Source organism: Heterodontus francisci, chromosome 3 (genome assembly GCF_036365525.1).
Source record: "Heterodontus francisci isolate sHetFra1 chromosome 3, sHetFra1.hap1, whole genome shotgun sequence".
Lineage (NCBI taxonomy): Eukaryota > Metazoa > Chordata > Chondrichthyes > Heterodontiformes > Heterodontidae > Heterodontus > Heterodontus francisci.
In genome coordinates this window covers 159,450,899-159,476,251 of record NC_090373.1, presented here as the reverse complement: position 1 = coordinate 159,476,251, position 25,353 = coordinate 159,450,899, and the positions used below count along the sequence as shown (strand labels likewise).

General features: G+C 43.3%; 1 protein-coding gene across 10 annotated transcripts in view; it reads right to left on the bottom strand.

Annotated features, from left to right (window-relative positions):
- Positions 1-387: 387 nt before the first annotated feature.
- The window catches only part of sobpa (sine oculis binding protein homolog (Drosophila) a), a 420,356-nt gene continuing 395,390 nt past the window's right edge, over positions 388-25,353 (bottom strand). For 8 of the 10 annotated variants that reach the window (XM_068027132.1, XM_068027091.1, XM_068027110.1 and 5 more), the window contains one exon: positions 1,252-1,331. Coding sequence is in view for 1 of the 10 variants with exons in the window: in XM_068027101.1 (XP_067883202.1) it covers positions 1,090-1,331 (242 nt within the window). In the remaining 9 variants the exon portion in view is untranslated. Of the gene's footprint in view, positions 1,332-15,100; positions 15,171-25,353 lie in introns of those variants that run through there. The other 2 variants (XM_068027101.1, XM_068027093.1) reach the window with 2 other exon arrangements.

The window sequence follows — 25,353 nt, the reverse complement described above, 5'->3', positions numbered from 1 at the left end:
TATTGTAGTGCAGACATGTATATCTCCTACCCTGTTTCCTCCACCCAGCATCCGCGGATTAAATTGCACATTTCTCTTTGAAACTCAGTCAGGAGAAAGCAAACGGAGAAATAAAAAAATACAAGAGGCTCATTCTCACTCTCGCTGCTTTTACAGTGTTATTTTGTCTGGACCACGCTGATTATGGTAAAGGGACTGTGCGTGGGGTGAGGGAGTCTGTCTCACCGACTTCCTCCAGCACTGAAGGAACCGTCAGGGTTTGAAATTTCATCGCAGTCTATCAATTCACCTGACATGTACTCCCCTCCGATTACTCTTCCCCTTCAGAGGATCTTAATCTTCAATTCAACGCTCCTTCTGTGCTCCCTGAAGGGGTTCTTTTTAGGGAGGGGGGGGGGGGGGGGGTGCAGGGGAGGGTTGAAGAGAATCTCAGCACAAAGCCCAAATATTGAACTGTTCTCTTGGCGTGTGGTAGTGTGTAAATAGCCACAGTAAAGAAAAACAAAAAAGATTCGTGCAGCTTCCCATATCAATCAAAATAAAAATCAAAGGATCATTAGGGCACGTAACACTGAAAAATGTGGCTTTCTGAAAAGTCTGGAGGCAGCAGCGGTTGAAAAGAATAGGAGGGTAGGAAGGAGGCCGTTAACGCTGATGTGTACTTAACTCCGAGAAGACCGTCAATTCAACATCTGCTTTGCTTCACTCAAAAACAAAAATAGTCTTGCTCTCCTTCCGGGACGTTAGTTGAGCCGCTGACCATGTGCACGATCAGGTAGAATGCAATTCCAGCTGTTACAGGCTCGCAGCAAAACATGGCAGGTTCACCACATCACCTTCAGACACATCTGCAGTCTCTAATCCTAGGTTCCGTACGGCAACAGTCGCGGCAGGAAAGGTTTAAATAATTAAAGGAAATACCTAAACTTGGTCCGTGCATCCGTTTATGGAAAAAGGACTGAAGAAAGAAAAGCAGCCTTGAAGCAGGTCACTCTGGGTACAGTGTGAAGTCACAAGAAAATAAAGGGGAACAGAAGTAGGAATGCCACAAACTTGTTCTAATGGCTGGAAGATGCTGCTGTAGATCCTCTAATGGGAGGAGGAGACGCTGGACTCAGTTTTCTCCTGAACGGAATTGTTCCAAATTGTTTCTTTCAACTCCGAACACTGAAAGTAGTGCCGCTTGCGGTGGGATGTCACCTGGCTCGACCCCTGCCGCTCCGGGCGACCGCTGTCCGGGGAGCTGCCGGCTGCCGGCGTCCTGCTGGAGGGGAAGTTGACTGCACTGCTCCATTTCTCCAGGTTGCTCAGCGGATTGTCAACTGAGATTCCTGGAAAGAGAACGCAACTGTGGGTAAATCAGCCCTGGCTCTTTTTCTCGGCTTAATTAACCTGGCACTGCTGTTGGTCACACAACTGGTCAGCCTTGTGCATCAACCGCTGTCCACCCAACACGCTACAAATCAGATAACCCCACTCTACAGAGGAACGCTAGGACAATCACAGAATCAATAAGCACAGGAGGACATTCAGCCCATCGTGCCTGTGCTACTAGTCCACCCCTGATAATTCAAAGTCGTTTTCTTTTGCACAAAAAATCAATTATCACATATTTGAATAGAACAAGGTAAATAACACAGTTAAATGAGAATTTAATAGGAACTCTTTACTCAGAGAGTGGTTAGAATGTGGCCCTTTAAGGGGAAGCTAGATAAGGACAAGGAAGGAAAATCAAAGGATATATTGATAGGGTGAGATGAAGTAGATCGGGTACAGCATAAATACCAGCACAGACCTGTTAGGCTGTAAATACTATGCAATACTACGAAATGCTAAAAAAAAATGAATTACCAGAGGACTTCAATGAAGTGACTTTGAATTAAGAAAAGTAGACTGCAGTATAGAGCAGGACAGGGTGTGCTGGCAATGGAAGAGCTGGTCTTCATTATTCTAGAAGCACAGATTGGCACAGAAACTGTTTGAGCAAACATAACCTCCAATGTAAACTGTGGGTTACATTCATCAGGTGCATGTGATATGATGACCGCAATCAGCAGCACCGTAGGTGCAAACTATGCCGGGGTCACAAATGCCACCTTCCCGAGGGCTTAACTATTATCTTTCTCAACTACTGTCGAACGTGAAGCAGCTTCAGGACTCGAAACCCTGTCATTTATTCAAACTTTCATCTAATAAAACAGGATTAATTCCCAATACTGGTACATGTCAGAAATTTACTATTTTAAGTCAGAAAACTGAGAAAAGAACATGTGCAGATCCAAACATGCCTCAAAATCCTACTTTATAATACTCACCATTAGAAATCTAAAGAAAAAAAGTTTGACAATAGAACATGCGTATATTTCAACAGTATTGAAAGAGATAAAGGATTGAAAAGAATTAAGTGTAAAGAAGATCAATAACAATTTTCCAAAGCCAGTTTTTAAAACATAAAATATTTTACATATCACAACATATTAATATCTTACCTTTTTTTAATTTGGTCTTGGGACATGGGTAACATTGGTGATACACTATTCATTGCTCAATCCTGGTTGCCATGAGACAACCACATAATGTGGGACTGATGCCACATATAGGCCCAGTAGGAGTGATAAATTCCTATCCCGGAAGTACATTAATCAATCAGTTGAGATTTGACAACAATATAACAGGTTTCAGGTTTCTTTGTTCTGGAGTTACAAATTACTAGATATCAATTTCATAACTTGCTATAGCATATTTGAACTAACAACCTCTGGGTTGCTAGTCCAGTACCATAACCACTAGGCTGCCATACCCAAGAGCCACCTACCTAAAGACTAGTAAAAGTAGATTGTGTCACCTATATGTCAATCCTCATTTACTAAGGTCCAATACTAATTGTACAAAGTCTGTTTTGAGAGCTAGTTAGTTCTTAGGATGCATCATAATACTGGAATATTGAAAGCATAAAGCACAGAATGAGAAATGGCCTTTTGGCCCATCCAGCCTGCGTCCTCCATAAACTATAAGCAATTTACCCCACCTTGGACTCTACTCCATCTATGCAATGCTCAGACAGAAGATTTTCCATAAATATTGTCTGATCCCCAAAGGCAATCAAGTAAAAATCATGAATAGTCATCCATTCCTACATCTCTACTATTCAATACTCTCTCCCACGGTCCAATGGCACAAAGACTATTTTACTCTATGGAGTATTTTATCATCTCAGCTTGTATATATATTCAACCTATTCCCTCTGCTAGTTTCAATGAATTTGTAAAGGTGCTGTTTGTAAATGTATTTATGAATTCATTAAAGCCAATGCAGTGAGGAAAATATCACACCAGATACTTAGCCAGCTTCTTTTTGAAGGAATTAATTGACACAACATCAACTGGGAGTCTGTTCCACATTTCCGCTGCTCTGTGGGAAAAGCTGTAGTGAAGATAAATTGTAAGAAATAAATTGTAAGTTCCAGGAGAGAGTGGTGTTGACTTTTCTGTTTATAAGAGGGGCATAAAGTATCACATGGGTGGAATAGAGATGGTAAAATGGGGCTTGGATGACTGCATCTCTGCAATACAGCATGCCTGACCTCCCATCCATATAAATGAAGTAAAGCAAAATCAGGCACTTGCAGTGCAGATGTGTGATTCTCCAAGCACAATTTTCCTTATCTGCTATTCTACACTTAAGTGTTAAAAACTAAAAATTGGCATCAACGTTTGAATGCACAGCAAGACATCACAACCTAGAATTGTGATCATGGCCAAAAATGAGCGCATGGCACACGCGCTGGGACCATGTGAATTTAGGGCTGGCAGCTCATGATCATGGGTCAGGCATGCAGCCAGCCCTACCTGCACTGCTTACCATACTGTGTCCCTGTTTGGGGTGGTGGGAATTTGGGCAACTATGATGCTATTTAAAGTAGAGGTGCACTGTGGGTGCGGGTAGAATTAAATATCCGTGAACAGAGAAATGGTTGAAAGATCTGCATGTAGGTTCTCTGATGCCACGTCAGAGGCTCTGATCAGGCGGTGAACAGGACAGGTTCTTACGGAGAGCAGAAAGATTCACCAGCAGTGGGAAGTCATTAAATATGTTATAAAACAAGACCTATTCAATAAAGGTGCAAAGCTTATTAACACACAGTTTGACATATGAAAGTATAAATACCCTTCTAAAATATCCTAACACACACACAAAGAAAAAATAAAGAAAAATAAAAAAAACCTGGCGCTGCAGAGATCAACTTAAAAAAAAACTTTGGCCAAGTTATTGTCAATTCTTGAAGAAAAAGGATAAGATATGGAATGTTCCAGAAGGCAGTTTGGTCTGGCATCCGGGTACACGTAGATGTCTATCATTGGGAACTTTCTGGAGCAGTTCTGTTCAAGAGACGCTGAGGAGACATCGAAGAGTAGTCTTTCAGGCTTTTCGGGAGAATTACTGTATCAGTGGTTTCAGCTATCACACTGGATTCTCAGAAGATTTTTCAAAACAGGTGGCAAAGGATGAGTGGGGTGGCTTCTCTCTTAGCAGGCTACACACCAACTGAACTCCAAACAATCCAAAAACGAAACCAAAACTCCTGACATAAATCCAGACATGTGACTTCTCTAAATCCAAACATTTCCATAGTCCATAAGGTTCAGGCTGTTTACATAGCTTAAGACATATGACTTCCAGTAAGTGTTTGTTTTTAAACAAATTCCCAAGTGTCCTTCCAGTGACCCTTTAAAAAAAAAACAAGTCTAGGCATCTTCTTAGGTATTTTCCACAGCCTTTTAAACACAAGTCCTCAAAAAAATATTAATAATGGAAGCACCTTCAGGACACATGTGACAAGCCAGCCATTGGGGCAGAACAATTTCACAAAAGGGTCCTAAAAACAGCACATATTTATTTAAATCTTATAATGAGCTCCCGAACTGTTCCAGTGTGGTTTATGGAGCAGCCTGATACAATATGGACTGCATAGAACATAGAACATAGAACATACAGCACAGAACAGGCCCTTCGGCCCACAATGTTGTGCCGATCCTTTGTCCTCTGTCAAGGACAATTTAATCTATACCCCATCATTCTCCTTTATCCATATACCTATCCAAAAGCCTTTTGAAAGTCCCTAAAGTTTCTGACTCAACAACTTCCCCGGGCAAGGCATTCCATGCCTCGACCACTCTCTGGGTAAAGAACCTTCCCCTGACATCCCCCTTATATCTCCCACCCTTCACCTTAAATTTATGACCCCTTGTAACGCTTTGCTCCACCCGGGGAAAAAGTTTCTGACTGTCTACCCTATCTATTCCCCTGATCATCTTATAAACCTCTATCATGTCACCCCTCATCCTTCTCCGTTCTAATGAGAAGAGGCCTAGAATGTTCAGCCTTTCCTCGTAAGACTTATTCTCCATTCCAGGCAACATCCTGGTAAATCTCCTCTGCACCCTCTCCAAGGCTTCCACATCCTTCCTAAAATGAGGCGACCAGAACTGCACACAGTACTCCAAATGAGGCCTTACCAAGGTCCTGTACAGCTGCATCATCACCTCACGGCTCTTAAATTCAATCCCTCTGCTCATGAACGCTAACACCCCATATGCCTTCTTCACAGCCCTATCCACTTGAGTTGCAACTTTCAACGATCTATGCACATAGACCCCAAGGTCTCTCTGCTCCTCCACATGCCCAAGAACCCTACCGTTAACCCAGTATTTTGCATTCGTGTTTGTCCTTCCAAAATGGACGACCTCACACTTTTCAGGGTTAAACTCCATCTGCCACTTTTCAGCCCAGCACTGCAACCTATCCAAGTCCCTTTGCAGACGACAATAGCCCTCCTCGGTATCCACAACTCCACCAACCTTTGTATCATCTGCAAATTTACTGACCCACCCTTCGACTTCCTCATCCAAGTCGTTAATAAAAATCACAAACAGGAGAGGACCCAGAACTGATCCCTGCGGCACGCCACTGGGAACTGGGCTCCAGGCTGAGTATTTACCATCTAAGACCACTCTCTGCCTTCTATCAGTTAGCCAATTCTTAATCCAACTGGCCACATTCCCCACTATCCCATGCCTCCTGACTTTCTCCATAAGTCTACCATGGGGGACCTTATCAAATGCCTTACTAAAATCCATGTACACCACATCCACTGGTTTACCCTCATCCACTTGCTTGGTCACCTGCTCAAAGAATTCAATCAGGCTTGTGAGGCAAGACCTACCCCTCACAAAACCGTGCTGACTGTCCCGAATCAAGCAGTGTCTTTCCAGATGCTCAGAAATCCTATCCCTCAGCACCTTTTCCATCAACTTGCCTACCACCGAAGTAAGACTAACTGGCCTGTAATTCCCAGGGTTGTTCCTATTCCCTTTCTTGAACAGGGGCACAACATTTGCCACCCTCCAATCACCTGGTACCACCCCCGTCAGCAGAGAAGATGAAAAGATCATTGCCAGCGGCTCTGCAATTTCATCCCTTGCTTCCCATAACATCCTTGGATATACCCCGTCAGACTGCAGCTCACTATCGGCATGAGCTGGGCTCAGGCATGTCCCATCAGCTAAAGTGGACCCTTAGGCACCCATTTTATGCATGAGAAACTGACCCAACACAATCAAATTTCTAGGCTCACGTCCCTTTCACTGCGCTCAGCAAAAAACATGACTCCCAGCACTGGGTTAGAGAATGAATCAACAGCCCTGAGAATAAAGGGACATCACCTGATCTCCAAGTATTTGATTATCTGCCAGGTCTCAGCACTTCCACCTGACCTGCATCTCCTCAGGGATGCAAGGCAGCTCTCTAAATCAAGAATGGTTGGAGGTGGCTTGAGTTTCTTTGATCAGAAACAATAAGCAGGGACAAAGGTAGCAGCTTGTAACTGTGTTCAACTTGAGGCAGAGTGTAAGCTTGGGAATTTGTTAAGTGTGGGAATTTGGTGCAGTGAGGGAGGAAGTGCTGCTCTGACCTTTTACAAAAAAGGAGTAGTCTGAGAAAGGGAGCCAGAGAGCAGCAGTGAGATGAGGGAGCTGAAGCCCAGAGCATTAATTAGGTGAGCAGGCAGCTAGAGCGGCGGATTAGAAAAGAGCAGGCCCGTGAGGTAGCACAGCCAGAGTCGTGGACTAGACAAGAGCTAGTGTGCGGATTCAGAGCTGACTGACAGCGTTCTAAAGAAAACCAAGCATGATGTCACTGGGAATCAGGTAAGTGACTGCTGAGTATTATTTCTTTTTTTTAAAACTTTTTTTTCTCTTTTGAAACTTGAGTATTTATTAGGAGTAGCAAGGTTCATTATCTAATAGGTAAATGAATGGCAGGGCTGCTCTGACCTCTAGAGTGCACATCATGTGCTATGTGGGAACTCCACGATGCTTCCCATGTCCTGGATAATGCAGGAAGTGTCATTAGTTGCAGCAGCTCGAGCCCAGGTTTCAAAACTTGAGCAATGGCTGGTGTCACTGCGGTGCATCTGTGAGGTTGAGACCTTCGTGGATAGCACGTTTATAGATATGGTCACCCCTCAGCTTATGAGAGGGACTGGGTGACCACCAGGCAGCCAAGAAGAAATAGGCTGGTAGTGCTGGAATCCCCTAACTGTGTCTCATTCTTCAACTGATATTCAGTTCTGAATACTGTAGAAAGTGATGGTTTATCTGGGCATTGCAGCCAGAGCAAAGTCCATGGCACCATGGCTGATTCAGCTGCACAGGGGGGGCACAAAGACGATTGGAACAGCAATCGTGATAGAAGATTCGATAGGGGAATAGACAGGTGTTTCTGTGGCCGTCACCTCCTTAGTGCCTGGGTCAAGGATGTCACTGAACAGCTGCAGAACACCCTGAGGGGGGAGGGTGACCAGCCAGCGGTCATGGTCCACATTGGTATCATGACATAGGTAAAAAGAAGGATGTGGGTCTTGCAGTCAGAATTTAGGGAGATAGGTAGGAAATTAGAAAGCGGGACCTCTAAAGTACTCCCAGTGCCACACGCAAATGAGTATAGAAATAGGATGATAAAGCAAGTGAATGTGAGGCTGAAAAGATGGTGCAGGAGGGAGGGCTTTAGATTCCTGGGACACTGGGACCAGTTCTGAGGAGATGGGACCTGTTCAGCCCAATGGGTTGCACCTGAACAGAGCTGGGACAAACTCCCTTGCTGGGCAATTTGCTAGTACTATTGGAGAAGTTTTAAATTAACTTGGCAGGGGCATGGGAACCAGGAGATAATACAAGACAGGAACACCAAGGTGCACAGAGAACTGAGTGAGGCAGATTGCGCTAGAGTAAGAAATAGTAAAGTAGTAGGTGTGGTTGGAGTAAGAGGGAAAGTAATGTCTAAATTACAGTTACTGTGCATGTATGTGAATGCACGGGGTTTGGCAAATAAGGTTGGTTGGTGAGTTGCAGGCACAGATAGCAACATGGGAGAATGATGTTGTGACGATAACAGAGACCTGGCTCAAAGAAGGGCAGGGCTGGGTGCTAAATACTCCTGAATACAAGGTAATCAGGAAAGATAGGAAAGGAAAAAAAGTGGGAGGGGTGGCAGTATTGATTAAGGAGAACATTGCAGTGATGGAGAGAGGGGATGTCCCAGAGGGGTCAAGGAGAGAATCTATTTGGCTAGAGCTGAGGAACAAAAAAGGTACAATTACATTGCTCGGTGTAGTCTAAAGGCCACCAACTAGTGGGAAAGATATAGAGGGATAAATTTGCAAGGAATTTACAGAGAGGTGCAGGAATTATAGTATGGTTATAATGGGGTCTTTTATTATCCAAATATAGACTGGGATAGTAATAGTGTAAAGGGCAGAGAGCTGCAAGAGTTCCTCGAGTGTTTTCAGGAGAAATTTCTACAGCAATATGTTTCCAGTTCAATGAGAAAGGAGGGAGGCACAGCTAGACCTGGTTCTTTGGAATGAGGTGGTCCAAGTGAATCAAGTGTCAGTAGGGGAACAATTAGCAGACAGTGATCATTATACCATAAGGTTTAAGTTGGCTATGGAAAAGGACAAGAATAACTAACTGGGGGAAAGCCAACTTCAATGGGTTAAGAATGGATCTAGACCAGATAAATTGGAATCAAAGGTTGGCAGGCAAAACTGTAACTGAAAAAGGGACTGCCTTTAAAGAAGAGATAGTTCGGGCACAGTCAAGGTATATTCCCACGAAGGGGAAAGGTAGGACAAACAAAAGCAGAGCTTTCTGGATGACGAAAGAGATAGAGATTAAGATGAAGAAGAAAAAATGTGTTTATGATAGGTGCCAGGTGAATAATACAACTGAGAACCAGGATGAATATAGAAGGTTAAGAGGGGAAGTGAAAAAGCAAGTGAGAGAAGCAAAGAGAGAGTATGAAAAGAGACTGGCAGCTAATGTAAAAGAGATTCCAAAAGTCTTCTATAAGCATATTAATAGTAATAGGGTGGTAGAAGGAGGAATGGGGCTGATTAGGGACTAAAAAGGGGATTTACACATGGAGGCAGGGAGCATGGCTAGGGTATTAAATGAGTACTTTGCACTTGTCTTTACAAAGGAAGAAGATGCTGTGCAGTTCATGATGAAAGAGGAGGTAATTCAGACACTTGAAGGTTGAAAATTGATAAGGAGGAGGTATTGGAGAGGCTAGCTGTACTTAAAGTTGATAAGGCACCAAGACTGGATGAGATGGATCCAAGGAATTTGAAGGAAGCGAGAGTGGAAATTGCAGAGGCACTGGTCATAATTTTCCAGTCTTCCTTAAATTCAGGGGTGGCGCAGAGGACTGAAGAATTGCAACTGTTACACCCTTGTTCAAAAAAGGGTCGAAAAGTAAGCCCCAGAAACTACAGGCCAGTCAGTTAAACCTGGGGGGGAAGCTTCTGACAATGATAATTCAGGACAAAATTAATAATCATTTGGGCAAATGTGGGTTAATTAGGGAAAGCCAGCCTGCATTTGTGAAGGGCACATCATGTTTAATCAACTTGATGGCCGGAATTTTATGCCTCCCCAGCAAACCAGATAGTGGCGGCAGGGGAAGTGGGGGGGGGGGGGGGGGGGGGTGTGGCGGTGTGGTGTAAAATTGAGCAGGAGCCTCCGGGAGGCCTTCCTGACCCACTCCCGCCCACCCCACTTTACGTGGGCTGGGGGTGGGGGGGGGGGGGGCGGGAAACGGACCGCCCGCCACAGGCCAATCAAGGCCCTTAAATGGCCACTTAAGTGGCAGAGGGTCCCAATTGAGGGCCACCCACACTTCCACAACTACCCTCAGGACCCGAGACACCCCACCCCCCTTCCTCCCAAACAACCACCCTTGCCTCGCCGGGGCACGACCAATTACCCCCGGCGAGGCAACCCTAACTTACCTGCAGTCCTGGCTCCATGTCCTCAGTTGGGCTGTAGTCCCAGCAGTGGCCACTGCTCTCAGTGACGCTGCTGGGACTAAGATTGGGACTAAGACTGGACGATGATTGGGCGGCAGCTCAAGCGGGTGGAAGTCCTGCTTCGGAACAATTAAAGCCTGGGGACACGTAAAATGCGGGACAAATCCCCGGGCTAGGCGGAAGCGGGTTCACCATCGACTTTTATGTCGGTGGCCAGCTCCCTTCCGCCCAACGTAAAATTGAGGCGTTAACAGAGAAGGCTGATCAGGGTAATGCTGTTGATGTGATGGACATGGAGTTTCAAAAAAGCATTTGATAAAGGGCCACACAACAGACTTGTGAGCAAAGTTATAGCTCATGGAATAAAAGAGACAGTGGCAACATGGATACAAAATTGGCTGAGAGTGACAGGAAACAGAGAGTAGTGGTTAATTAATGTTTTTTGGACCGGAGGAAGTTTTGTAAGTGGAGTTTCCCCAGGGTCAGTGTTAGGACCTTTGCTGTTCCTGATATATATTAATGACCTAGACCTTGGTGTACAGGCAAAAATTTCAAAATTTGCAGATGATATGAAACTTGAAAACATTGTGAACTGCGAGGAGGATGGTGTAGAACATCAAAAGGACATAGACGGGTTGGTGAAATAGGCGGACATGTGGCAGATGAAATTTAATGCAGAAAAGTGTGAAGTGATCCATTTTGGTAGGAAGAACGTGGAGAGACAATATAAAATAAAGGGTGCAATTCTAAAGGGGGTGCAGGAGCAGAGGGACCTGGGTGTATATGTGCATAAATCATTGAAGGTGGCAGGACAGGTTGAGAGAGTGCTAAATAGAGCATACAGATCCAAGATTTCATTAATCGGGGCACAGAGTACAAAAGCAAGGAAGTTATATTAAACTTATATAGAATACTGGTTTAGCCTCAACTGGAGTATTGTTTCCAATTCTGGGCATCACACTTTAGGAAAGATATGAAGGCGAGGGTGCAGAAAAGATTCATGAGAGTGGATCCAGGGATGAGAAACTGCAGTTACATGGATAGATTGGAGAAATTGGGTCTGTTTTCCTTGGAGAAGAGAAGGTTGAGAGATTTGATGGTGGTGTTCAAAATCATGAGAGGTCAGGAGAGAGTAGATAGGGCAAAACTGTACCCATTGGTGGAAGGATCAAGAACAAGATGGCACAGATTTAAGGTAATTGGCAAAAGAAGCAATGGCGACATGAGGAATAACTTTTCACTCGTCAAGTGCTTAGGATCTGGAATGCACTACCTGAGAGTGTGGTGGAGGCAGGTACAATCAATGCACTCAAGAAGGAATTGGATTGTTATCTGAAAAGGAGAAATGTGCAGGGCTACGGGAAGAAGGCAGGGCAGTGGCACTGGGTAAATTGCTCTTTTGGAGAGCCAGTGCAAGCACGATGGGCCGAATGGCCTCCTTCTGTGCTGTAACGATTCTGTGAAATAGATGGACACATAAAAATGGGAAATTTCAGTTTACTGTACTTCTTTATAGTACTGTTCCAATTTCATACTGACTTTGGAGGGATGCAACCAAAGGACTTGCGCATGAAGTGGAAGACCAAAAGTTCAGCTTGGGATGCCCCATACACAGAGTTCCCAAACTTATCTATCCCCTCAAAAAAAGCACCAAAAATATAGCTCTGCAAGGATGAAAGTGGGTGTTGTGGGGTAAATCAGACAGCAGGTCACATATAGGTGCTCTAGTGAACATTCGACCTTGTAGTTCAACAGGAACAGTACTGGAGGCCTGGCTTCCTGCCTACCCACCCTTAGCTGGGAATCTGTATGCCATTGAGCACACAGAGTGTCAGCCGTAGCTCAGTTGATAGCACTCTTGCCTCTGAGTCACAAGGTTCTTGGTTTAATTCCCACTCCAGGGCCTGAGCACAAAAATCAAGGCTGACACTCCAGTAAAGCGTGGCGAGTCGAAGAGACTTAGCAGTTGGCAGGAAAAAAGACAGAAGCGCAAGGGGAGAGCCAACTGTGTAACAGCCCCAACAACCAATTTTATCTGCAGCACCTGTGGAAGAGTCTGTCACTCTAGAATTGGCCTTTAGAGCCACTCCAGGCGCTGCTGCACAAACCACTGACCACCTCCAGGTGCTTACCCATTGTCTCTCGAGACAAGGAGGCCAAAGAAGAAGAAGAAGACTGCAGTACAATACTGAAGGAGTGCTGCTGTATCGGAGATGCTGTCGCTCAGATGAGATGAGAGCCTCCAGCTGTCTGCTCGGGTGGATGTGATGTAAACGATCATGGCACTATCTTGAAGAACAGCTGGGGAGTTATTCCCAGTGTCCTGGCCAATATTTATCCCTCAATCAACATCACAAAAGAACAGATTATCTGGTCATTATCACATTAGATCTCCTTCAACAGCACCTTCCAAACCCACAAAATCTACCAACTAGAAGGACAAGGGCGGCAAATGCATGGGAACACCACCACCTGCAAGTTCCCCTCCAAGTCACACACCATCCTGACTTGGAACTATATCGCCGTTCCATCACTGTCGCTGGGTCAAAATCCTGGAACTCCCTTCCTAACAGCACTGTGGGTGTACCTACCCCACATGGACTGCAGCGGTTCAAGAAGGCAGCTCACCACCACCTTCTCAAGGGCAATTAGCGTTGGGCAATAAATGCTGGCCTGGCCAGCGACACCCACATCCCATAAATGAATTTTTTAAAAATTGCTATTTGTGGGAGTCTGCTGTGTGCAAATTGGCTGCTGCACTTCCTACTTTACAACAGTGATTGCACTTCATTGGCTGTAAAGCGCTTTGAAATGTCCGGTGGTTGTGAACAGCACTATATAAAATGCAAGTCTTTCATTCTTTGCTGGGCAGATTTACTGTAGCTCATTATAATGAAGGAGCTGAAATTACACCTGATGACCAAAAAAAGGTCTTCGGTTTTTTTTATATAAAGAAAACTGGAGCTGTTGATAATGACTGAAGAGATTCTCAGTTGTGTTTAGTTATGCTAACAACATAGTTCTGTGAAGCCAATGAAAACTTATTGTCAATAATGTGATATTTTTCCAGGTAACAATGAGTTGACAGTTGGAGAAGTTTTGGATCCTGCACAGTGTAGGGATCGGTCCATAGCAAAAGGCCCTCTTAGCAGGATGTGATGGAGAGGCCGAGGGGTGTATCAGAGGACTGGGCTAACTCCATGACAACAAAGCAACAAGTAACCAACACGGTGAATTTGATGTGAGCTACCTAACACACTTGGGAGGGATATGTGAAAGAGGATGAAAAATGCAGAAATAGGCAGTCTCAGCAGGAGTGACAGCTACACTTATACAATGACAGCTTGCATTGATATAACATCTTTAATGTAATTAAACATCTCAAGGCGTTTCACAGGACCTTTATCAAACAAAATCTAGCACCAAGCCACAAAAGGAGATATTAGGACAGATAAGCAAAAGCTTGGTCAAAGAGATAGGTTTTAAGGAGTATCTTAAAGGAGTAGAGAGAGATACAGAACCAGAGAGGTTTAGGGAGGGAATTTCACAGCGTAGAGCCTAGGCAGATGTAGGCACTGTCGCCAATGGTGGAGCGATTAAAATCTGGGATCCACAAGAGGCTAGAATTTGAGAAGTGCAGAGATCTCAGGGTGCAGGGTGGGGTTGTAGGGCTGCAGGAGGTGTGCGTGAAAGGGAATACCAACTGCAGGATTGGAAGGGTAGGTGTGAATGGATTAATATTGATGCAGCACCTTGTACAAGAAATGATTCTTTGAGGTCAGGGATCAGCAACCTGCGGCTCTTTAGCATCTCATTTGCGGCTCCCAACCTTTTCCAGTTGGATCACATTATCATGAAGAGAGCCTCAAAATATTAAGGCAAGAAAATGACAGATAGAGAAACTAGACGGCAACACAATTTCCCGTACTGAATTGTTCATTTGCTTAATCAAAAACGTATTTTCTGTCAGGCTTCAAAAGAGCATTTTGAGGGATTATTTTGGAAAATATATGGTAGTATCTTAAAAAGATCAATTAAAAGTTCAACAGTGTGGTCTCCTAGTTGTTGACAGTTTATTTCATGATTCAATTCACAGTTGTAAAGAATTTAGCATTCACAATTATTTAACACTGGAATTTACTAAATTATATAAATTATATTGGGAGAAATCACACATGGGATTCATCTCACTTGCTGAGATGACTAGATTTTGTTTTGCTACCAAGCCAAACAGGACTGGTGTTTGTCTGATATGGGATGAAATGTTTCATGTTAATAAAAAATATCTAATTCTGCCCAACAATTGTTAGCAAAGCTCAAAACCTTTGCTGAAAAATATCCACCTAGAAGTGAAAGAACACATGCCGATATGATCCTCCTGGAAACGGTTGATAAAGCCGAACGCAAATTTAAGATTCAGGTAGCATTAAGATTCAACTTTGAAAACAAAGATAAGTTTTTACCCATTCCTGAGATGTAGAAACTGGATTTTTGCCTGATCTATATACACAGACATGACGGGCCGAATGGCCTCCTTCTGTGCTGCAACCATTCTATGGTTTTTTGAAGACTGAAATTACATGAAATACAGTAGTAACTGCCTCCAACCTACAAAGGTAAATTTTTCACGTTTATTTACTTGAGTACGCAGTGCAGAGGAGCAGAAGTGTTCCTCTTGACTCCAAAAATACTGAAAACCTGCAAGACCAACACCCTTGATGTGATCCTCTGGCTCCTGGCTTTCGATCCTTCCCTCCCAGCCTCGATCTCCTCTCCCGATGCCTGATCCTCCTCTGCTGCTCCACTGTAATGAGGCCCAAGACTAAATATCAGGGACATATCACCATTCAGTGCACAGCATGTAACCTTTCCCACCAGTGTGCCCAAAATGGACACAGATTAACTTCTAGGCCAATGTGTCCAGATTATCTGAGATGCAGATAAATATCTCAGCAAATGTGCCTGATTGAATTGCTCATGTTTAGAGAACATAATCTTAAGGATGTATGGTATATCCATCATGTCACATTGACAATTTGCATGCCTCCACCTGAAGCTGATCATCACCCACTTGCGACTATTTACTTATGGAACCATTTATCCTATTGACTGCTCGATAGGGCACCTCTTCTACGATCAATACAGTGTCAGCACTGGGTCAGTGGTAGCACTCTAATCTCTGAGTCACAAGGTGGCAGGTCCAAGCTACAATCTAGAGACTTAAGAACATAAACTAGGCTCAAAGTCCAGTGCAGTACCGAAAGAGTGCTGTACTGTCAGAGATGTTTTCTTTAAGATGAGATGTTAACCTGAGGCCCTGTCTACCCTCTCAAATGGGCTTAAAAGATCTCATGGCACTATTCAAAGAAGAACAGGAGAGAACAGCAGCAGAGCACATCGGGAGAGAGGAGTTTAAAAAGAGCGTAGGAACCACCGGCAGAGACACAGCAGCAAAGCACATACGAACATATGAATTAGGAGCAAGAGTAGGCCACTCAACCCCTCGAGCCTGCTCCGCCATGCGCGATAAACAATAACATTCAATTAGCTTCCCTAATTACTTGCTGTACCTTTTGCGATTCATGCACTAGCATACCCAGATCCCTCTGCATCTCATGGCTGAACTGATTACTCCACATTTCCACCTACCCCCAATAACCTTTCACCCCCTTGCTTATCAAGAATCTATTTTGCTCTGCCTTAAAAATATTCAAAGACTCTGTTTCCACCGCCTTTTGAGGAAGAGAATTCCAAAGACTCACGACCCTCAGAGAGAAAAAATTTCTCTTCATCATTGCCTTAAATGGGTGACCCCTTATTTTTAAACAGTGACCCCTAGTTCGAGATTCTCCCACAAGGGGAAACATCCTTTCCAGATCCACCCTGTCAAGACCCCTCAGGATCTTATATGTTCCAATCAAGTCACCTCTTACTCTTCTAAATTCCAGCAGATATAAGCCTAGCTTGTCCAATCTTTCCTCGTAAGACAGCCCGCCCATTCCAGGTATTAGTCTAGTAAACCTTCTCTGTACTGACTCCAACGCATTTACATACTTCCTTAAATAAGGAGACCAGAAATGTACACAGTACTCCAGATGTGGTCTCACCAATGCCCTGTATAGCTGAAGCATAACTTCCCTACTTTTATATTCAATTCCCCTTGCGATAAATGATAACATTCTATTAGCCTTCCTAATTACTTGCTGTACCTTTTGCGATTTATGCACTAGCATACGCAGATCCCTCTGCTTCTCAGAGCTCTGCAGTCTCTCACCATTTAGATTATATGCTTCTTTTTTTTCTTCCTGCCAAAGTGGACAATTTCCCACTTTCCCACATTATACTCCATTTTCCAGATCTTTGCCCACTCACTTAGCCTATCTGTATCCATTTGTAGCCTCCTTAAGTCCTTTTCACAAGTTACTTTCCTACCTATCTTTGTGTCATCAGCAAATTTACCAACCATACCTTCTGTTCCTTCATCTAAGTTATTTATATAAATTGCAAAAAGTTGAGGCCCCATCACAGATCCCTGCGGCACACCATTCGTTCCATCTTGCCAACCAGAAAATGACCCATTTATGCCTACTCACTGTTTCCTGTAAGCTAACCAATCTTCTAATCATACCAATATGTTACCCCCTACATCATGAGTTTTTTGTTTCTGCAATAACCTATGATGGGGCACCTTATCAAATGTCTTCTGGAAATCTAAGTACAATACATCCACCGGTTCCCCTTTAACCGCAGCACACATAACTTCCTCAAAGAACTCCAATAAATTGGTTAAACATGATTTCCCTTTCACAAAACCATGTTGTCTCTGCCTGATTACCTTGGATTTTTCTAAATGCCCTGCTGTAACATCTTTAATAATAGCTTCTAACATTTTCCCCAAGACAGATGTTAAGCTTTTAGCTTGTAGTTTCCTGCTTTCTGTCTCCCTCCCTTTTTGGATAAAGGAGTTACATTCGTTATTTTCCAATCTAAAGGAACCTTCCCCGAATCTAGGGAATCTTGGAAAATTAAAACGAACACATCAACTATCTCACTAGCCACTTCTTTTAACACCCTAGGATGAAGTCCATCAGGACCCGGGGACCTGTCAGCCCACAGTTCCAACAATTTGCTCAGTACCACTTCCCTGGTAACTGTAATTTTCTTGAGTTCCTCCCTCCCTTCCATTTCCTGACTAACAGCTAATATTGGGGTATGTAGGGAGGAGAAAAGACAGAACAGCAATAGTAGTAGGGGATTCTATAGTTAGGGGAACACACAGGCATTTCTGTGGTCGCAGACATGATTCCAGGATGGTATATTGCCTCCCTGCACAGTCATGGTCCACATTGGTACCAACAATACAGGTAGAAAAAGGGATGAGGTTCTGTAGTAATATAAATAAAAGCAAAATACTGCAGATGCTGGAAATCTGAAATAAAAACAAAAAGTGCTGGAAATACTTAGCAGGTCTGTGGAGGGAGAAGCAGAGAGTTCACGTTTCAGGTTAGTGACCTTTCATCAGAACTGGCAAAGGTTAGAAATGTAATAGGTTTTTTAGCAAATAAATCGGGGGTGGGGCAAAAGGTAACACAAGGGAAGTTGTTGAAAAGACAGATGGTCACAGAGAGTAACTGACCAGAAGGTCATGGAGCGAAGGCAAAGGATGTGTTAACAGTGTGGTGAAAAACAAAGCATTAGTGCAGAGAGGGTGTTAAATGACAGAATAATGAACAGCCCTGGCCAAAAGCACAAACATGAAAAAGACAGTGGGCAGGCACATGGTAACAAAAAATGAATGATGAAACAAACTAAAATAAAATTAACATAAAAAAAAAATAAAAAAGGGGGGCCCGTCATGCTCTGAAATGATTGAACTCAGTGTTCGGTCCAGTAGGCTGTAGTGTGCCTAATCCTATTCCTTAAGCTTGCGTTGATGTTCACTGGAACACTGCAACAAGCCCAGGATAGAGATGTGGGCATGAGAGCAGGGGGGTGGGGGGGTGGGGGGTGTTGAAATAGCAAGCGACAGGAAGCTCGGGGTCATGTTTTCAGACTGAATGTAAGTGTTCCACAAAGCAGTCACCTAATCTGCGTTTGGTCTCCCCAATATAGACGAATATAGAGCATTGTGAGCAGCGAATACAGTGTACTAAATTGAAAGAAGTACAAGGAAATCGCTGCTTCACCTGAAAAGAATGTTTGGGGCCTTGGATAGTCAGGAGAGAAGAGGTAAAGGGGCAGGTATCACACCTCCGACGACTGCAAGGGAAGGTGCCGTGGGAAGGGGACGAGGTGTCGGGGTAATGGAGGAGTGGACCATGGTGTCAAAGAGGGAATGACCCCTTCAGAATGCTGATTGGGGAGGGGAGGGGAAGATGCATTTGGTAGTGGCATCACGCTGGAAATGGCGGAGGAAGATCCTTTGGATGTGGAGGCTGATGGGGTGGAAAGTGAGGACAAGGGGAACCCTGCTGAGGTTCTGGGACGGAGGGAAAGGGGTGAGAGCAGAGTGTGGAAAATGGCTCTGTAGGATGAGGTAAGGGAGTTAGGAAAGAAATTAGCAAGCAGGACCTCAAAGGGCAGAAAATGGGAGGCAGAAAATTAGTGAGTGACTGAAAGATAGAAGAAGCAAAGGTTAAAAAGTGTACAGCACAGGAATTTGGCAGTGTTAAGAGGTATTTATTTAAATGCAAGGAGTATAGCAAATAAAGTCAATGAGCTAAGGGCACAGATAGACACATGACAGCATGATATCATTGCCATAATGGAAAATTGGCTTAAAGAGGAGCAGAAATGGCAGCTCAACATCCCTGGATATATAGAGTTTTCAGTCAGGATAGAGAGGGAGATAAAAAAGGAGGGGTGTAGCATTATTGGTTAAAGAATCAATTACAGCTGTGAGGAGGGATGATATGCTAAATGAATCATCAAATGTGACCATATGGGGCAGCCACACTACTAGGAGTGTACTATAGACCCCAAATAGTGAGAAGGAGATAGAAGAACAAATATGTAGGCAAATTTCTGAGTGCAAAAAAAAAAGGGTAATAATAGTTGGGAATTTCAACTACCCTAATATCAACTGGAATACAAACAGTGTGAAAGGCACAGAGGGCACAAAATTCTGGATCTGCATTCAAGAGACTTTTTTTAACCAGCATGTAACAAGCCCAATGAGAGGGGCTGCAATTCTAGATTTAATCTTCGGAAATGAAGCTGGGCAAGTGGATGAAGTAGCAGTGGGTGACCATTTTGGAGATAGTGACCAGAATACAGTTAGATTTAGCATTATTATGGAAAATGACAAAGATAAACAGGAGTAAAAGTTCTAAATTGGGGGAAGGCAAGTTTTATTTTTTATTTATTTAGACATACAGCACTGAAACAGGCCCTTCGGCCCACCGAGTCTGTGCCGACCAACAACCACCCATTTATACTAACCCTACAGTAATCCCATATTCCCTACCACCTACCTACACTAGGGGCAATTTACAACAGCCAATTTACCTATCACCTGCAAGTCTTTGGCTGTGGGAGGAAACCGGAGCACCCGGCGAAAACCCATGCGGTCACAGGGAGAACTTGCAAACTCCGCACAGGCAGTACCTAGAATCGAACCCGGGTCTCTGGAGCTGTGAGGCTGCAGTGCTAACCACTGCGCCGCCAAGTGAGAGGTGATCTGGCGAAAGTGGACTGGATACAGCTACTTGAAGGAAAATCAGTGGTAAACCAGTGGCAGGCATTCAAAAGCGAGATTCTATGGGCATGGTGTAGACATGTCCCCACATAGAAAAAGGGTGGTACTACCAAATCTAAAGCCCCCTGGTTATCTAGAAACATATAGGGCAAGATAAAGCTGAAAAAGAAAGCTTATGGCAGTCACAAAAATCTTAATACTTTAGAAAGCCTAGGGGAGTATAGAAAGTGCAGGGGTGAAGTAAAAAAGGAAATTAGTAAAGCAAAGCGAGGACATGAAAAACTATTTAGCAGGTAAAATCAAGGAAAACCCAAAGACCATCAGAGATGTACAAGGTAACCTATGCGTGGATGCAGAAGATGTGGGCAGGGTTCTTAATGAGCACTTTGTCTCTGTCTTGACAAAGGAGAGGGATGATGCAGACATTAAAGAGGAAATATTAGATAAGCATAATGAGAGAGGAAGTACTAGAGGGTCTGACATCCTTGAAAGCGGATAAATCACCAGGGCCGGATGGATTGTATCCCAGGCTCTTAAAGGAAGCCAGCGAAGAAATAGCGGATGCGCTAAGGATCATTTTCAAATCCTCACTAGATACAGGTGAGGTGCCAGAGGATTGGAGGTGTGCGAATGTTGTACCATTGTTTGAAAAGGGTGTGAGGGATAGGCCAAATAATTATCGGCCATTCAGTCTGACCTCAGTGACGGGCAAATTATTAGAAACAATTCTGAGAGATAGGATGAACTGTCACTTAATCAGGGATAGTCAGCATGGATTTGTTATGGGAAGGTTGTGTCTTATCAACTTAATTGAATTTTTTGAGGAAGTAACACGGAGGATTGATGAGGGCAGTGCAGTGGATGTAGTCTACATGGATTTTAGTAAGGCATTTGACAAGGTCCCACATGGAAGACTGGTCAGAAAAGTAAAAGCCCATGGGATACAGGGGAATGTGGCAAGTTGGATCCAAAATTGGCTCAGTGACAGGAAACAAAGGGTAATGGTTGACAGATGTTTTTGCGAACGGAAAGTGGTTTCCAATGGCGTTCCACAGGGCTCAGTGTTCAGTCCCTTGCTGTTTGTGGTATATATTAATGATTTGGACTTAAATGTGGGAGGCATGATTGGGAAATCTGCAGCTAACACAAAAATTGGCTGTACAGTTGAGAGTGAAGAGGATAGCTGTAGACTCCAGAATGATATCAATGGTTTTGTTGAGTGGGTGGAAAAGTGGCAAATGGAATTCAATGCGGAGAAATGTGAGGTAATGCATTTTGGAAGGGCCAACAAAGCAAGGGAATACACAATAAACGGGAGGATATTGAGAGGGGTAGAAGAAGTGAGAGACCTCGGAGTGCATGTCCACAGGTCCCCGAAGGCAGCGGGACAGGTAGATAGAGTGGTGAAGGCTGCATGTGGAATGCTTTCCTTTATTGGCAGAGGTATAGAATACAAAAGCAGGGATGTAATGCTGGAACTGTATAAAACGCTGGTTAGGCCACAGCTGGAGTATTGCATACAGTTCTGGTCACCACATTACAGGAAGGACATAATTGCTCTGGAGAGAGTACAGAGGTGATTTATAAGAATGTTGACAGGGCTTGAAAATTGCAGCTATGAGGAAAGATTGGATGGGCTACGGTTGTTTTCCTTAGAACAAAGGAGGCTGAGGGGTGATTTAATTGAGGTGTACAAAATTATGAGGGACCTAGATAGAGTAGACAGGAAGGACCTGTTGCTCCTGGCAGAGAGGTCAATTACCAGGGGGCACAGATCTAAGGTGATTGGTAGAAAGATTAGAGGGGACATGAGGAAAAACCTTTTCACCCAGAGGGTGGTGTGTGTCTGGAATTCGCGACCTGGATCAGTGGTGGAGGCAGAAACCCTCAACTCATTTAAATGTCCTGGACCTGCATCTGAAGTGCTGTAACCTGCAAGGCTACAGACCAGGTGGTGGAAGGTTGGATTAGAATGGGCGGCCAGTTTTTTCAGCTGGCGCAGACACGATGGGCTGAATGGCCTCTTTCTGTGCCATAATGTTTCTATGGCTTATCATGGCCAACATTTGCTGTTTGTGGAACCTTGCTGTGCACAAATTGGCTACTGCGTTTGCCTAATTATAACAGTCACTACATTTGAAAAGTTCTTGGGATGTGAAGGTGCCATATAAATGAAAACTCTTTTTTTCATAATTGTTTTCTATTTCTTTAAATTGATTTAAGGGGTGGGGAGATGAAGACCTTCACAGGGTAACATGAGAGAATTTTCAGCCATGTGATTTCAATCAAGAAAAGGAAAGAAGTTGAGTTCAAAACCAGAAGGATTCTCTCTTCCATCCCCTGAAGAATCCTTCCCCATGAACCAACTTATATCTCATCTTATTGCTGTTTGTGGATTCTTACTGGAAACAAAATAGCTACTGCGTTTGTCTAAATTATAATAATCAGCGCATTAGAAAGTAATTCAATGTATGCTTTGGGACATTTCTTAATAGACCCAATAAGCCTCTATAAATGCAATTTGTTTTTTCTGGAATGCTGGCACGTTTGCATACATTTAGTTAGAACTGCCATGTTTTAGATTGTACAGACCTTTACTACCATGGAGAATTAAAATAAACATGAAGAATGAGTTTGAACCTTGTTTCTGCTGTCAGAACTCTGTCCAGCTGTTGTGAACATTATAAAATGCACCTTGTTTTCAGTAATGCAGAGGACTCTGGATGTGTCTCAGTATATTACAAAACAGTAATCCAGTCGAGGGGTTCAGATGACATCATAAACCATGAGAGCAAAGCTTGAGTGCTTTATATTTGTCATCTGAACCCCCTCGATCGGATTACTGCCTTAATTCACTGTGAGGCATCTGGTATTATTTATAATGTATGGTGGATAGGGAATATATCTCATATAAAATAGGGCATTTATTTCAGTGTCGGTTGTAAATGGGAATATTTTTAGTGTTTATAATACTCCAGACAACTGATTAAGTACAGCCTTATGACTTAGCACTTCACACTTCATGACTTTTATCCATTATTCGCAGATTACTTCAGATGGTAAATTATAAAAAAGTCACAATATATTAAAGGGAAGGAAATACCACTGAGCAGCAAATTAAATGGTATTTTAATAATATAAAAATACATGTAACATTTTTTCAGATAGAGCTAGGGAGAAGCACTTTGAATAGTGATCAGTACTCTAGACTTCTCTCATCTGCTATGCACATCAGATAAGGCACTTAAACCCCCTGTCTAACCTCACAGATCAATGCAAAAGATCCTATAGCACTATAAAATAAAATAAGCCCTCCCAATGTTTTGGTCAAGATTTATGCCCCAACCCTCAGAACCGTGACTACTCATTTATCTCATTGCTGTTTGTGGGATCTTTCCTTGTGAAAACGGGCTGTCTTGTTTGCCAACTTGACAACAGTCATACGAATTAGGAGCAGGAGGAGGCCACTCAGCCCCTCGAGCCTGCTCCACCATTCAATAAGTTCATGGCTGAACTGATAACTCCATATTCCCGCATACCTTTCATCCCCTTGCTTAACAAGAATCTATCTACCACTGCCTTCAAAATATTCAAGGACTCTGCTTCCACTGCCTTTTGAGGAAGAGTGTTCCAAAGACATGATCCTCTGAGAAAAATTTCTCATCTCTGTCTTAAATGGGTGAACCCTTATTTTTAAAAACATTGCCCCTAGTTCTAGATACTCCCACCAGAGGAAACATCCTTTCCACATCCACCCTATCAAGACCCCTCAGGATCTCATATGTTTCAATCAAGGCGTCTCTCACTCTTCTAAACTCCAACGGATACAAGCCTAGCCTGTCCAACATTTCCTCATAAGACAACCCGCCCATTCTAGGTATTCGTCTAGTAAACCTTCTCTGAACCACTTTCAACGCATTTATATTCCTCCTTAAATAAGGAGACCGATACTGTACACAGTACTCCAGATGTGGTTGCACCAATGCCCTCTATAACTGAAGCATAACCTCCCTACTTTTGTATTCAATTCCCCTTGCAATAAACAATAACATTCTATTAGCTTTCCTAATTACTTGCTGTACCTGCATACTAACCTTATGTGATTCATGCACTAGGATACCCAGATCCCTTGCATCTCAGAGCTCTGCAATCTCTCACCATTTAGATAATTTGCTTCTTTTTCATTCTTCCAGCCAAAATGGACAATTTCACATTTTCCCACATTCCCTTTGCAGCCTCCTTATGTCCTTTTCACAAGTTACTTTCCTATCTATCTTTGTCTCATCAGCAAATTTAGCAACCGTACCTCTGGCCCCTTCATCCAAATCATTATATAAATTGTTAAAAAGTTGAGGCCCCAGCACAGATCCCTGTGGCAATCCACTCACTACATCTTGCCAACCAGAAAATGACCCATGACCTACACTCTGTTTCCTGTAAGCTAACCAATCTTCTATTCATGCCAATATGTTACCCACTATACCATGAGTTTTTATTTTCCACAATAACCTTTGATATGTCACCTTATCCAATTCCTTCTGGAAATCTAAGTACAATACATCCACCGGTTCCCCTTTATCCACAGTTACTTCCTCAAACAACTCCAATAAATTGGTTAAACATGATTTCCCTTTCAGAAAACCATGTTGACTCTGCCAATTACCTTGAACTTTTCTAAGTGCCCTCCTATAACACCTTTAATAATAGCTCCTAACATCTTCCCTATGACAGATGTTAATCTAACTGGCTTGTAGTTTCCTGCTTTCTGGCTCCCTTTTTGAATAAATGAGTTACATTCGCTATTTTCCAATCTAATGGAACCTTCCCCGATTCTAGGGAATTTTGGAAAATCAAAACCAACACATCAACTATCTCACTAGCCACTTCCTTTAAGAATGTGGGATGAAGTCCCTCAGGACCCGGGGACTTGTCAGCCCGCAGCTCCAACAATTTGCCCAGTATCATTTCCCTGGTGACTGTAATTTTCTTGAGTTCCTCACTCCCTGCCATTTCCTCATACAGCTAATTTTGGGATGTTACTTGTATCATCTATAGTGAAGACCGATGCAAAATACCTATTCAATTCATCTGCCATCTCCTTATTTTCCCTTATTAATTCCCCAGACTCACTTTCTATAGGACCAACACTCACTTTGATAACTCTTTTCTTGTTTAAATATCTATAGAAACTCTTACTATCTGTCTTTGTATTTCTAGCTAGCTTTCTCTTGTACTTTAATTTTTCTCTCCTTATTAATATTTTAGTCGTTCTTTGCTTTTTTTATATTCG